The sequence below is a fragment of the Magallana gigas genome, chromosome 1 (assembly GCF_963853765.1).
Source record: "Magallana gigas chromosome 1, xbMagGiga1.1, whole genome shotgun sequence".
Taxonomy (NCBI): domain Eukaryota; kingdom Metazoa; phylum Mollusca; class Bivalvia; order Ostreida; family Ostreidae; genus Magallana; species Magallana gigas.
In genome coordinates this window covers 41,482,445-41,499,418 of record NC_088853.1, presented here as the reverse complement: position 1 = coordinate 41,499,418, position 16,974 = coordinate 41,482,445, and the positions used below count along the sequence as shown (strand labels likewise).

Genomic DNA, 16,974 nt, shown 5'->3' with positions numbered 1-16,974 from the left:
ATGAAGTGCACAACCAGGAGATTGTAAATTATTTCAATTCTTAATACCGTCTTTCTTATGACGGAATGTTCTTATTTTTTTCCAAAAAAGATGGCGTCTCTTCCGGTTTGGAGATATTTACAATTTAGCGATTTTCAGAGGGTCAGCTTTTCCAGGGATAAACTCCTAAACGATTTAAGATACTGAGTTCAAAATTTCAGGGATTGTAGACGAAAGGTGGTAAAGCTGACGTGTGGTTTGTATAATGTCCCGTGCCTAAAAGCACCAAAGCTCACTGGAGCTCGAAAATTACGGTTAAAAAAGCGTCGTGAAATTTTTGTGGCTTTATTTCAATATCTATTTTATCGATAGTATTTTGTTATAACATGAAGAGCAAATAAACTTTTTAAGGTCAATAACTTTCATTTGACATCAAGAACTGGGGACTGGCCCTTTAAATTAGGGGCCGAGAGAGCTCTAAAGTCTTTAAAGGATAATTTTTAACTGTGAAATATTTTGCAGTTATATTCATTATAACGTTGTTAACTTAAACATGGCAATCTTTTACTATTATCTTACGTAATATGGGTGTTTAGAGGGACTTGGACACGATTTGAGATCAAAAACATTTTTTTTTTTTTTTATTTATAAATTAGTTTACTGGTGCATTTTAAATGATTGACCAAAATTTTTAATGTTACGGTCAAGTTACAAGCAAAATACAAAAGTAAGATTTTGTTGTTATGTAAACAAAGCTCGAGTCTAATAGTTGTTTACAAAATATGTAATGTAGAGATTTACCATTTCTTAGACAAAATGACATGTAAAAACAATTTAAACTAACTCAATATCTTCATGAATACAAGTATCAACACAAGAAAGATACATTTGATGGAAACTTACACCAATACAACACATATGTAAAAGAAGTCAATATTCGAGCTTTGTTTACAAAACAAAGAATTATGACCTCTGTATCTTGCTTATAACTTGATATTTGACTTTCAAATATTGAGATAGCACCAAAACCTTCTATATTTATAAGTATAAACATTGAAAATGAAAAAAATAAAATTTGAAAATTTTAACCCAAATCGTGTCCAAGTCCCTTTTAGGGGCTGGAAGTCCGAAACTTTGATCCTCAATATCTCAAACTGGAGGGAAATCCTGAAAAGCAAGGAGTTACAGAGTCGGTACCTAAAAAGACCTTCTACAGATATCTTGAGAACGGTACAGAATTTCTAAACACTTGTTGAACAACATGTATTTGAACTGAAGAAAAAAGGGGCTGGTCCTTCAAATTAGGGGCCGAGGAGACTGTAAAGTCTTTAAATGATAACTTTTAACTTTGAAATAATTTGTCATACGTTAGAGAAGCAATTATGTTCATCATAACGTAATTTATCTATATATGGCAATTGTTCAATCCTTCGTTGCGTAATGAGGATTTTTAGGGATCATTGGTCCGAAATTTTGATCCTCAATATCTCGAAATGGAGGAAAATTCTGAAAAGCAATATCAAAAAGAAGATGCTTAAAATAATGTGATTAACAATTTACAACCATATATTGTTTGTTATCTGGACCCTACAAGGAGTTTTATGACCGGATCACAAAACGATCTTTCCCAGATATCTGAAGAACGGTAACCAATTTCTAAACACTTACTAGCGGTAGACAAAAATACCTTTTAAGTTATATGAAGGAAAACGAGCTAATCCCTCAAATAAGAGACACCAAAGGGGTAGATAGTCTTTCATCCATAACTCTTAGATCCCGCCTCCATTTCCAGATGTGTTTCGTTGACGAAAATCAAGAGCAAGGTTATTCCATATTCTAAAAATCGGACGGAAGACTTCCTCGTTGCTCGCAATCTCTAGCTATCTCTTATATTTTATATTTAATATTTTTTTTTTGGTCTTCCAGTGTTTCAATAAAAAGGTAGTTCATTTATTAACTTACTAACGTATTTTATTTGTTTCTTTTTTAACGTACAAATCAATTTTCAGTACAGTTTTGTTTACAATAATAATAGATAGTAATGATAATGTATGATTTTTAAGCTACTGTGTTGGCAATTAAACTCAAAGTTCCCTTATTTCAAAGTAAAATAGTTTAAATGTTGATGAAATAAGAGTCTTTTTCTTGTTGAAATAAATAATATGTTTTACGGTGCTACCGTTCTGGCGAGCGCAGCAAGAATTGCACATACCTTGCATCACTGTCAACTTATAGTTTTATTTAGGAATCAAAGAAACGTCAAAGGATTTTTGAGAGAGTATTGCTCTACAATAAGTATGCCAAAGGTACTAATTTTAATGGTTATGATACATACAGCGCAACCCCCTACCCCGAGAGAGAGAGAGAGAGAGAGAGAGAGAGAGAGAGCCCGGTTCCTGTTTGTAGGTGTGTAATTTCCCACAAATTTGATGGTCTGACTATATGCAATATCTACATAATTTTTTTGCATTTTTATATTTTTTCATTTTATTCCTTTTTATAAAGTTCAAAATATCCTATTGTTTATTTCCTCCCTACTCATATATACTTACCAGTTACCTGCCTACTGTACACATGGTACATGCATGCACACTTGGCTTAAAAATGGATCGATATGACAGCAAAATATGGGTCTTGCTAGTATATATACATACAATCTCTATATTAAAAAAAATTAAAAACAAATCATGTGTCAATGAGGCAGGTATCGCAGTACTGAAATAGCCAGTACAGATGTTTGATCCACCTCTAAATTTATCGTGGGAAATATAGCGCGAGTGCACTGTGACGTCATCCATTACTTTGTTCGTCTTTGTTTACGTTTCTCGACTCAATACGGAGGTATGGAAGCATGTAACAAATCTTTTGAATCTCGCCAAAGCATATGCGGTACTCAAAACGTGTCTTCAAACTTTAAGTCACCGTAAATTACGAGTTAAAAGTCGGCCATTTTTGGCATAGCACCACGAGTGAAAACATAAGAGAGCATTATGGGACGTAGACAAAAAAATTTGTTTGATGAACTATAGGGTTAGCTCGTTCTTTTTCCCGCGCACACTGGTTCTTAGAGCTCGCTTCGCTCGCCGGCGCTGCGCGCCGGCGAGCTGCGCTCGCTATAATTCTATTTTTAGGTGAAAGGGGTGGACAAATTGGGCTACTAATTTTGTGAATTTGCTTTTTATTTCATTTTTATGGGAGTGTGTGTTAGTTTGTGCTTCTTTTACTGTTAAACACGATGTGACATTTTGGGTGATTTATTTTTTTTTTCATTAAGATCTCTTTACGTGAGCAATTAGAAGAGGGTCGGTAAGTGTTTGCATTTTTAACGACGTAATAAGGCTAAGAGTACAGTAACCTAAATTATTTTGATGGTTAGAGCCATTAGAACATTGGGGAAAAAAATGGAAGTAATATATGACACAAGAGACTTAAATTAAAATGCTTTTATACTTATTTGTGTATTTTTTAATAAAGTTATACCGTTTATATATGTACATATTAGTCAATGATACACATTAACAAATAAAATCTTGGATAATTGCATCGGAACGCGTTAAAAATTTTAAATTTCAGTATATTATATTCAGAGACAGCATTGATGTTTTATACAGTTTCAAAAACTATTCAACACAATCATTACATCTATTTTACTTAAATTTTTGGTCACAGATATACTTTCCCATTCACAAACAAACATAATAGTGGGATTTTTTTAAAAGATGAAAGCGTAAAACAAATAAAGCAAGCATTTAAGTACAAGAGGCCCAAGGGGCAACGTCGCTCACCTAAGCAACAATGCCTTTATATGGGTGTTTAAAGGAAATTGTGCCATATTGCCCTTCCGTAGAAAAACAAAAAAAGAATACCATATCTAATTAACTGTATCCAAATTTTACACTTATTTTCCTACACTAAATCTTTGACATTGTACCCTTATGAAATACCATTTTTACCAAAAAAAAATCCTATGTAAGATATAAATATATATATATATATATATATATATATATATATATATATATATATATATATATATATATATATATATATATATATATATATAACTAAATTGTTGGTAGGACTACACTGTTAACTTCCAATTCCCTTTATTTTAGTTCTGCCCCCTCACTTTATAAAACGATCAAATTATAAATGAGAATTTGCATATAGGTACATATTCATCTTCAACTGCATTGTACCAGCTAGTTTTTGTATTTTATTTATAAAATTCCTATATGTGAAAAAAGAAAATTGTACCTCAAGGCACTCAAATTAAAAACATTAATTGGTCTTCCGCATTATAAACGATTGCTGTTTACCAGGCGTGAACTCGTGCAACGTTTTATAACCTTACTCAATTGATCGATGAATACACTCGAATGAAAAATGTTGTCATGTGATATGTTAAAAAGCTTTTTCATGTATAATCAATGCATAGGCGTCGGAACTTGGTGGAAGCCCCCCCCCCCTCCACATTTTTTTTTGCAAAGTTAGACAAAGCCGTTCTCAACATTTTTTTTTTGCTTGTCAAGATTTCTGATAAGGTCTAGCCCCCCCCATCCCCCACCCCTCTCAATGAGCCTCAGACTGCAATGCAGTGACACGCATATCGCTCTATTTTACTAAGGCCCACCCTTTCTTTTTATCTTTATTCAAAATCAACAAACAACTACAAGTCAAGATTATTTTCCGCTGTAATTTTTTCTTAAGAATAGCGATAATACATTTATCCCCGTAACAGTAATGTTTTAAACTGTTTTAAAGAGGTCGTGTTTATTTAATTTTGTCTGAAAAACCAACACAGTTCGTGTAGATTCATCATATAAGGAGGTGCCTTGTTGTAACAGAATATCATCCTTTTATTTTTTTTGTACAAGTATTTAACGTTTAGTGAGACAATTCTAGTGCTAAATCAAAATGTCAGCGTCAATCGTAGAATTATAGGCAAGATACAGAGCTCACAATTCTGCTTGGTTTGAGTCAATGTTTTGTTCACAAGACTTTATTACATTCAACTTAAGATTTTTAAACTTCTGTATTCTGTGAGCAAAGCTCTGTATCTTGTTTATTATTCGAAACTTGACACACCGTTATATGACTAGTAAAGAGAAAATTGTAAGCAATTAAAACGGAGAAACATGCACTAAAATAAAGAAAGAGCACAAATAATTTTTCATTACACATGCATATATATACCTGTTTATTTCTAGGAGCGAAACAATCTCCGTTTAGACTGAAAATGCAGAGCATCTTAACAAAACACGTTGCATTATTATCGACCATAACGTAGAGATCGTACCGAATTACCAATATAATGTAGTATTTATAATATAATAAAATTATGTTGTTTATGCATCAGCTTATTTAGCGCAGGTAAACAATTAACTGTCTGATTCACGAAAGTCTATATTTAATTCGATACGTACAAATTCTAAAATACAGGCGATATTTCCCTTCAAGTTAAAAAGCATAAACGAAATTCAAAACGTAAAACCACGGTCACGAGTGAAAATGTCAACGCATTGAAAGATTCAACCTCAATTCACTTCACGAAATCGGCACAAATATATTTAGCATGTTTCAAGTATCCCATTCGCACGTAAACTGTTGCACAACAAGCAATTTCATCGATATCTTTGTCAGTTTGACCCGTTTGCCATGCGTCAACATTCAAACATGGCTGCTTTATACAAAGAACTTTCATTTTCGATATTGAATACCGAACCCGAAGTTATAAAATGATTGACTGCGATTATCTCTTTATTTTTATTTTCGTAAATTACTCAGATTTGAAACAGAATTCGCCAATAATTTTTGCAATTTATATTGTCCTTTCCATAAGGAATATTTATGCAAAATTACGTTGAATTTGACTCAGTAGTTCTTCAGAAGATTTTTTCAAATGCACCCCCCTTTTTCTTCAGTTTCGAGATTTTCTTCGTTTTAAAAAAAAGATATATCTTTCATTTCTGCAATTTATAATCACATTTCTATAGGGATGCTTTGTGCCAAATTTGGTTGAAATTGGCCAAGTGGTTTAGAGAAGTTTACAGACGGACGGACGAACGGACAGACGGACGGACAGACGGACGACGGACAAAAGGTGATCAGAAAAGCTCACTTGAGCTTTCAGCTCAAGTGAGCTAATAAAAATAGAAATTTTAGTTGGAAAAAATGAGTGTTTTTCTTATAAATCAACTTAAGAAAAAGGAAAAATTCGCGCAATAAAAGTCTTCATGATCCTTTCTCAATTTCTGTCGGCGGGTCTCCATCACAATGGTGTATTCTGATCTACAAAGGATATTTTGTTGTAAGATTATCAAGAAATGCATCCGTTCTATGGGAGTTTCAGTAAGAATTTGAACAAAACGCTAAGCATTTGCTTCCGTCACGATCTCACAAACACTTTCATCACTATTCAAGGAATGCATTGAAACTTGTATGCTATACTGCACAAAATATACTGATGTTTTAACAGAAATTTTCTGTGCTTTTACACGTGTTCGCACACTTGTGACACTACAATCTATTTTTGATGCAATATTTCTTACAAAAACATCTTTTACCGCAAAGTCATTGGCTAAGACATATTTACATGTATAAAGCAACATAAAATATGCATTTATAAATCTAGTGCTTCAATATTTCATAACTCTTGGCATTAGTCCAATAAAAATTTAAAATTCATTCCAACAATAGGTGGACCCTTGATAAGCCGTATCTAAAGAGATTGAAATCATAACTGTTAAAAACTGCTGAAACACTCAATGCATCGATAATGACAATATCGTTGGAAAACATGTATTCACAGTATTTTCTAGTATCTATAATCCATATAAACTTACAACCAGACTTTTTTCAAAACTTGTTTATTCATGTATGGTACAACTTTATTTCGTATAGTTTAACTAACAAAAAACCCAAATATTTCATAATAATAAGGGATTTTTTTTATCTACTGTGGTTTTTTTTTTATCTTTATAGTAAAATAAAATCATTATTTTATACAAAATGCATTTACTTCTACCTGATTACCTGATCAATGTATCCTTTGAAATTGTTATACATTCCTCCAGCACCTAAAACAATCCCAGTCTGCCTTAAAAGAACCATTTCTACAATGTTGCATCAATTGTATTATTTTGTGACGAATTGTAATACACTGTGCTATTTTTCACTATAAAAAATTAAATTATGACCAAAAGAAATATAATTTTTAATAATTTTTATAATTTTGAAAAACAATAAAATCGTTGTTTCCTTCCACTAAAGAAAAACTTTTTTGAGTCAAAATATTATTTGCCACTGATGTAGGTAAATATAATTTTTGTTAAAAAAACAACGAAACAAACAAAAAACCACAAAAATAAACACATAATATAGAAAAGATCAAAACAGGCATTTCCATCACATGCCAGTTACGATACAAGTGGGAACTACAGCACAAGTACATATAAATTTTAATTTCAATTCCCGAAACTTTTAACAAAATTGTCACATTTAGTTTTAATTTAAAAAAATGAACATTGAAAACAACCCTTTAGCCTTAAATGTATACTGCTCTCAATTTGGTAACAAATATGCCAAGTAAGTTAAGAGTTTAAACATAGAATATTACAATATTTTTTGTAAGCGAATATCTGTATGAAAATGAATGTATTTGCAGTACTACCTTGGATAAACTGTTTTCTGTTTTCTTTGTTTAGTGAAAAGTTGATATTTGTTCCCTTATGGTCGAAGCTCAGAGTAACATTGTTTATTATATCAACCTTTAAAATAAAAAAAAAAAACAGGCAATATTAAAATAGAGAAACAAGCAACATTTAAATTGTGTGCAGGGGAGGTCACATTTCGAATTCGTTATTTATTTGATCTAACAATTACATCCAAAGTCGGATGATCTAACTATTGTTAAGACGTTCCATCTAGTCTGTTTTTCTTTATTGTCAAAATACATTGACAATATTTACTCAAGCATGTGTTATGTTCTTAAGTCCCAGTCAGATCATCAATATTACTTAAACAATCATTTATCAAAAGCTGACATGAAGCAATGTGCATTATTATACCTCTGACCTGATAGGTTTAACTAGGAAACCCTACCTAGCAAAACAAATAAATGTATTACAATCGGGAAAACAAATCACTCTGACGTATATATTTTTTGTGTTTTGTTGTGGGTTTTTTGTTCTGTGATGTGTATTATTATTTTTTTTATTTTTATTTTTTTTTTTTTGCCTTTTTTCAAATTATTTTGAATCGCTAATTTAGACAAAAATAAGGTCTTTCAGTTTGACAAATAAAAACAGTCGATTAAAAATACACCACAAAATTCTGAATACGTTGCAACCTGTGGATAAAAGCAAATTATTAAACAGATGACTTTGCTACACATAATAAATGGCAGTGTAAGCATAAAATACGCAAAAAAGTACATGTAACATGTAGTTAAAGGGGCATTACTCCCCAAAAATCATCACAACAAAACTTACAGAAAAAATGCATATCTATATACAATTTTGCTTTTAAGAACAAGAGACGTTCTAAATTTCCCGAAAAAATAAAAGGAACTAAATTGTTCTTGTAACTCGCACATCTACACATTGTGTCCCAGTTTCCTACAAAGTTTCGGAAAATTATTTACAAAGGTTTATGAGGCGTTGCGCTTACATGAAAACAAGACTGGCTGACTGACTGATTGACGAGTCAAAAACAATTTACATCCAGACACAAGTTAGTTCCGTGTGGTATAACTATAATGGAGTAATTTTGAAAACAGTTCAAGATATGCTCATGTATTTATTAACCAACCTGATATTTGACAGGATGCCACCAGATATAGCTGCCTGTTCCAGCGGTTTGGGTTTGCACTCCGATCACGTGATTAATTCTGTCCAATACGATGGCAACGCTAGCAGTGCATGACTTGTAGTAGCAGTTTGAAAGAAGAACTTGATACTTTGTCTGTGTATGGTCATCGTCAGAGCGCATAGCGATGAATTTCAAAGATATCATTAAACTTCTGTTGGAAAAACGATTACAGGTAAATTGTATATATTTCATTTTAGTTTAGAAATTTGACAAGCACTATGTATAAGTAAATGGATAATAGTTTTCTTTAGAGGTTTGTAGACAAATTTAAATAAAAGTTAAATAAAGCAATTGTACCAGCTTCAAAAATGTTTTCGAATTTATTTCATTTTCCGAGATAAAACAAGTTTTTGATATGATAGAAGAAGACTCACACAGAGAAAACAGCTAATTAGTATTGAAAGCTGTGTGTGATTTTTCGTAAGCAACATTGTTTTGATTTTTAAAACGGAGTATTAATTGAGTTTGAATATGCTAAACATAGCAGTAAGTTGTTATCCCAACACAACGCGATACTAGGATGCTATTAAATAAAACATATTTGCTTTTTTACCGATATTCTATGTTGGAAAATCGCCATATATTCAGACAACTAGAGTTGCCATTCATTTTCATCATTCCATCTCCCAGAGCGGAAATGACGACATCACGCTGCGCAACGTGGATATTGCGACCTGAGAAATCTTTGAATCCATTGACATTACCTTCCTTTCCCTTGTTGAACTTCAGATATAGCTCGTCACGACATACTGGCAATGAATAAAGATCTCCATTAATAAAACTTATAAAATATACATAATTATATTGATTAAAAAAATTTAAATACCAAATTACTGGCTGTGAGGACATTAACAAGTTTATTGTTCCCACTATTTGTGACTAGAACAGTAAACTTGCTATAGTAAAAAGGCAAAGCAAATCGTACTTTTTTTCTAATATGAAGAAGTTTGTTGATGGAAATCACGTTCAAGTTATTACCCTACTGAATCCGATAACACAAATAAAAAAAATCAAAATGAAAAGTAAATGTTATCAAACGTTCTTCAAAAGAGAAAAATATTAATTTAGTCTTATGCATTGAATAACACCTTAATGAATATTAAAAATTAAACAATAATAAAATAGAGGGCTGTGAATGTGTTTGGAACATGCAATTAGGCAATCAAAATCGACAAATATGATTATCGAATTTCCTACGACTAGTATTAGGCTTTGAGGTTGGTAGTGTGATAACGGTATCATCTGTCACGTGGTGTGTGCATCCGCATGCTGGTTGGTCAAAAGAAGATCCGGGAGCACATGGTCGAGAAATGTTTCGGTTGTGTATTTCTTCAAAGTACGTCTGGCTGTCATTAGGATTAGCCCATCTTTTACATCCTGAAGAAGAACATTCGTACAATTGTTATTTATTTAATTTCTGATTGTTATCATATAACTGTTTCGTTTATCCTTTATGTGGTTTTCTAAACGATTTTTTTTCAAACATGGTCTGTGCTCATTTGAAATTTTAAAGAACATAACAAAGAATTTCCAAGAGCATAACAAACAAGCATAACAAAAAAAAAAAACAGCATAACAAACAAGTTCCAACTGAAAATTCGCCCGACGATTCAAACGCCATGAATAAGTGTTTTAACTTTATGCAAACAGAAATACATACAACGAAACGGATTCACAAACATACAGAACATTGTAATACAATCATGTGCTCTCGAAGTTTATCACATGTATCCAGTATTAGATTATTGGAATAAGAAAAATAGACGTGACTGAGATACGTTGAGTTCACTGATATCATACATTAATATCCATACTATTTTGTCATTTGTGTATAAAAAAAAAAATAAAACCAATAAAATAACTGTTTGCTTAGCTAATATGCATATCATATTATTTTCTCCATTTTTGCCCTTGTATATACATGTGCATGTATTTAGGATAACTCTTTACGTGAAACCACGAATTCAAAACACCGTCAAAAACAGACTTTATTGTAGCTCTGATATCGAGTAAACGAGAACCTATGTGATAAAAGCCAACAAATCAAAGGTTATATGTACAGTACCTTGTAATTGGTCAGTGACGGTGTCCTGTCTTGGGGGACAGGGGGTCACACACGTTGGGTCGGTAACGCATCCGCGGCCTGGTTCAAACCTATGACCCATGATGCAACACGCCGGGAGAGACTTCCGGTCGAAACAGGTCCAAAATCCGGAGCATATGTCGTCCATTGGGTAGGTGTATCCTGAGGAATATCTTCTACAAGGTTCTGATGAAGAAAGAGATGATAAAAGGATTTGATCAAAGACGGTTAAACTTCATACAACACGATCGTAGTGAATTTAATATATTGAATCAACCAAATAGGCTTGAAGAGCTTATTTTTGTGATCCGCTTCGGCCGATCACAGTTGTGTCCATATGAGGCGTCCGGCAAATTTAACTATTTGCGCACGCATTGCGCAATGCACATTTTTATTTACTATGCAATGACAACCTTATTTAAATCTTTTTTTAGACGTAGATTACTGAAAACGGTAATCTTATCCGTTTACCCTGAAAATAAAACATTTATAGAGTTACATACAAAATGATTCAAAACCCATTTTTTTCACACATGCATAAGAATATTACTATGAAGTGTAATTCGCCTACTAGAAGTAAAGCTCATTCATGCCTTGCCATTTCGGAAATCAATACAACGATGCTATACAATGTTTACTGCATATAGCGTATATCTTTTAAACAAAGCTGACCAATGATATTTCATGCCAATCATTCCTTTAAAAGGAATACTTGTTTCAATATTCGAACAACAGTTTTGGACCCATAACTCGAATCTAAAATATCAACTAAATATTTTTGCGTCATCTTATTCAATAATCGAAGTGTTTTAAGTTATTCAAAGATAACTTATTGATACGTTATTTTTTTTCTTGAAATCTCAATTCAAATTTCTCCCGATAGATAGTTTTTTGTTGTTGTACAAATCCTTACCTAAAACAGATAATTATGAAATGAAAGCTTACCATTGAAACAATCCGCCTGAGTCGAATTGACGCATGTAAGACTTATCTCGTCCCAAAACAGCCCGAATGAGCACGACTTGATGAAGGTGAGTGTTCCGCCTACCCCTGGAACTACTTCTACGTATTTCGTACAATCTGATGAATGAACTTGGAAGTGCCGCCCCTCATCAACGTAGCCTGAAACACTCAAACACATATTTAATGCAAGAAGAATGTTGGTTTTTTTTGTTCAAAGATTTGACAAGAGTTTTATTTTTTTGTATGTAAAACCTTTGACAAACGTTCAATGGAATTAAATGATGGTTCAATTTCAGCTATCGAAAAAAAAAATACTAGTTGTACACACAGGTAACTATTTTTGGCGTTTTTCTGATGACATGCTTAGTGAAAGAAAAGATATATATATAGTATATTATAATTTAAAGATAAAACGTCGTAGAAACTAAGTGAAATAAAACGTTTTCCAATTCCTAACCTCAAGCAGTATATTGTAATTTATAGATATAAAAATCTCACCATCATTTTTGCCGCTTGATTCTCCAATTCTGTCTGGAACTTCAAGCAAAAGAGAAAAAAATAAACATATACCACCTTTGTTAAACATATTCATATGACCGGATGCATATATAATAGCAATATACTTTTCGGGTATTCATTAAAAACAGAATCAACTATTGCTTACAAAATGTTATCATTCAGAAGAAAGGCCTTTAAACCTTAAAATAATTAGCGGAAGAATGACCCTTATTTCAATAAAAACAAAAATACATTTAAAGCCTAGCAAGTAATTTATATTTAATCTGTCACGAGTTTTTGCTTCCATTTTTAATAAATATATACATACCTAGGAAGGAAGTACAATTAAAATTGATAAAAGAGAATATATCCAATATATTTTTATTCCCGCATTATTATTTTTCACCCATAAAAAAAGTCACAGGAACAAAAATAGATTTCTTACGGAGATTTATATTGGGGAACATTTATTTATTCTCTTTATTCGGAAGACACTCGGAATAAGTCGCTTAATAATCATTATTAATTATTAATATCATTTTTTTTTCAACGTTATAACTCGGGTATTATCATGGCTTTTGTAAGGCAACATCCCTGTATGCTACTGAAGCGGCAGAGGGGGCGTTTCAAAACATATAATGTCTGCCTTTTTATTCGTTTTTTTCTTATTAGTGGAAAAACATAGTTTGGGCACAAAGGTATTTTTGAATATCGAAAAATTAAAAAAGTGGTGGAGGCAGAAACTTTGGACAGAGTACTAAGTACAGAATACATTCACTGTGTCCTTTATTACTTTATTATTTAAGTAAATTGATTGTTATTGACAGTGCTATAGAAACTGACAGAGCTGAAATCTACACGATCAAGTTCTGCCAGTTTATCGATTGGTCAAAACCTTTAACAAACTAAGAAAAAACACGGACGACAAGAAATAATCTTGATGATGTCAGACTCAAATCCCTATATATGAATAATTGGCCATTTCTTTTATGAAACGTACTTTTCTACATTAAAAATTATAACTTAACGTTTCCCCTATTTTCACGATTAATTCAATAATTAATTACAAGAAAGATGTAAATATAAACAACACAATGCTATCATGGATGGTTCATGCGGATTATGAAAGGACCGGAGCAATCATTGCCAAAATAAATATAAAAGTCTACAATATTGCTAAATTCAAATATCCCGCATGAATCACCACATGTATATTGTTTTAGTTCACGTAATTCTTAACACAAGAAATCACACTAATATTTGTTATCTTATATCTGGTATTTGTATTGAATTTTGGATGCAATTTAATGTAGAAAATAAACTTACCTATGCTAGATGTCGGGTTAGTTGTAATCTCTGGTGGTGCGGCAACTTTAAAAAAAAATAAGACAAGAATCAACCGCGTTTGGCAGGATGTTATAGGTATAACATAGAACGAACAACATTTAGACAATTGTTGACGTTATAAAATGACAATTAATTCAATATTGCAATATACACTTAAGTTTGAATGATAAAAAAAGAGATTCCGTTCCTGTAAAATCAAACGCCGGAATTTTATCGAAATTATCGATATTACATTCATTATAGATAAATCGTGTTCTCGAAATCTAGAAAGCAAATTTATTTTTTTTCTAAAAGTGAGCAAAGCACAGAAATGTAATAATATATTTCATACTTAGGCAAAGTGAAGATGAAAGATTTCGTGGAAGAGCGTCAAAATCCAAGACCCTCAATGCATTCTCCTTTCTGCTGGCAATATACTCCAGCTCTGTTTGAAACGTTTTATCTCCTTCTATCCCCACAGCAAAAGTTATAACCCCATCTAGATGCAAAAGCCCTGCCTCCTCTTTAGTTAGATACGGGGAAACCGAAAGTCCATCCGTAATCACTACTCCAATCCGAGGCACTTCCGGTCGACCTCGCTCCTGAAACATTTCGCGCATGCGCTTCAACGCTTTATGAGTTCCGGTTCCATCATTTGACATGGAAATGTTGCTGATGAGAAACTTGAGTAAAGGTAAACTACTGATTTGTCCAAGTTCGATTACTCTTCCGATGAATGTAGAAAATTCAATGACGCCTACTCGAACTTTGGCCGGTGATAGGTCGAACTCATCAATGATGTCTGATGTGAACTTTTTCACTTTATCGAAGTTCACGCGGGTCACACTGTCCGAACCGTCCAGTACAAATACCACGTCCATTGGGTGTGCGCATAGTTCCTTAGGGACGTCTATCAAGAAAAAAAAAACACAACTTAACATAAGGAATGATATAGGCTACTGTATACAGGGTTATTTTTGTCTTATGTAACTTTCGCCCTCATAACTCTTGGAAAAGGTTTCATTCCGTCCCAAATTTGCCCGCTGACAACGTGTAAATCAGTTTGAATTAATATATATAAATGGCATGCTTTGATATAGTTTTTGAGTAATGTCATAACACTTTGTTTCCATTCGTTTATTAAAACAATCTCTCTCAATTAAATTTAAATTTATCTATCTATCTATCTATCTATCTATCTATCTATCTATCTATCTATCTATCTATCTATCTATCTATCTATCTATCTATCTATCTATCTATCTATCTATCCATCCATCCATTCATCTATCCATCTATCCATCTATCTTATCTATCTATCTATCTACTATCTATCTATCTATCTATCTATCTATCTATCTATCTATCTATCTATCTATCTATCTATCTATCTATCTATCTATCTATCTATCTATCCATCCATCCATCCATCCATTCATCTATCCATCTATCCATCTATCTATCATCTATCTATCTATCTATCTATCTATCTATCTATCTATCTATCTATCTATCTATCTATCTATCTATCTATCTATCTATCTATCTATCTATCTATCTATCTATCTATCTTTCTTTCTTTTGGGATTTCTTTTAGGATTTCTTATTTGTATTCATTTACCCCCCCCCCCAATATTATTTTAATAGATAGTACTCCCTTTTTATTAAAAAAAAACAGAAGATATCTTTAAGCTTCACCTGTTGTTTGTTGTGCTCTTGTACAGACAAGATATCCAAGCAAAGCCGGAATCAAATACAACTTTATCCTGGAAAGTTGAAGAAAAATTAATATTTAGCAGCAATTTCAGAATGATTTGGGGATTATTGATATTATTTAATACAATCAAAAACGCGTTTCCTTTTTTTCATAAAAGTATACAGTTCTCAGAATACTGTTAAAAGATTTTTTTTTTTTGTTTCACAAAAAAAAAAAAATTAACAAATCGATGAATACTAACTATTTGCCTGCAGAGGTACATGTACTAGATTTAGTTTGAAAAGGAACAGATGATAATTTATTCGCGCACCTGTTGGCCTTTCCGATGAACATTCATACATACATGTAGGGGCGGCTTTATAATATATTAACCGATTTTATTTTGTATACTCTCTACTGGGAGGAGATATTTTTATATTTCAAAATATAACATCGACATAAAACATTATAATTTTTTTTTAAATTTATCTTATTTATGTATATCGTTTTTGTCAAACTGTCGCATAGAATAAAATGTCATACATTTGTACGGACTAATATCAAGCAATTAATGTACTTCTAACAATATTTGTTTTTAATTTAGCGTTTGTATTAGATGATTTAGTTAAGGAGTTATAAGATATAATTTATATGTATGAGTCAAAAATCGTCATAGAATGATAGCCTCTCAGAAGCGAAATTGAATGACATTATTAACATACATGTATCTAAGATTTTAGGAATCCCCCAAAAATTGCATGTAAATATCATTGGAAAACATATATAAAACATATATTATTAGTGCCCCGTCCATCCCCTTCATGACGGAACAAAATTTGTTTATTTAAAGACACGACAAATTCATTTCTACAGTTTGAAGGGAACATTGAAAAAAAAACCCGATAGTAATAATTCTCAAAAAAAAGAAAGAAAGAAAGAAAGAAAGAAAAAGAAAAAAATTCCTTGGAGATTTTTCCTTCTAAATATAACAGACACAATTTACACTTACATTTTTCTGTATCCAATATAAAATCCATCATCTAGAAATCAGTTTGCTCTCTCCCTTTCTATATACATATAGATTATTCTATCTAATTTAATGTCCATCTTCTCTAGCCGAGCGTTTATAAATTATCCTCGGCGAATAGAATCCAAGGTCACCGCGTGGATTATTTATGAAGATCAATAAAAGTTAAATTCCTTGGAAATATAAACTTTTGCCGCACTATTTACCACAGTGAAAAATAAACGAAATAGTAAGCAAAAATTTACACCTGCAGGAAAATCTCAAAAAATTATCAATAATTGTTAATGTTATTTTCTGCAAATATTTCTTTACATGCAAAACGATCTAATTGTTACTATATAAAAAATAAGGAATCATTCTTTGAGTATTATTTGGCGATAATGTCGGCCGGGGCGTGATCAAATCCAATAAAGCCCCGACCGAAATTATCAACTCAAAATTTTCAAAGAATGATTCCTTTTTACTTATATTTATATAATTTTAGGCCACCGTACGATTAAATACATCTATTTAGATATAAATAAGCAGATC

The 16,974-nt window shown here is 32.0% G+C and overlaps 1 protein-coding gene across 1 annotated transcript; it reads right to left on the bottom strand.

The window, feature by feature from the left end:
• Positions 1 to 6,028: 6,028 nt before the first annotated feature.
• Positions 6,029 to 16,599, bottom strand: LOC105333599 (protein PIF). Its single transcript, XM_066067356.1, has 13 exons — positions 16,426 to 16,599; positions 15,419 to 15,486; positions 14,073 to 14,630; positions 13,721 to 13,765; positions 12,395 to 12,433; positions 11,879 to 12,055; positions 10,916 to 11,119; positions 10,048 to 10,227; positions 9,404 to 9,599; positions 8,791 to 9,001; positions 7,652 to 7,748; positions 7,015 to 7,094; positions 6,029 to 6,270 (listed from the first exon to the last, which is right to left on the bottom strand). Coding segments are annotated over exons 1-13 (1,914 nt in total). The 5' UTR covers positions 16,428 to 16,599; the 3' UTR covers positions 6,029 to 6,213.
• Positions 16,600 to 16,974: the final 375 nt, after the last annotated feature.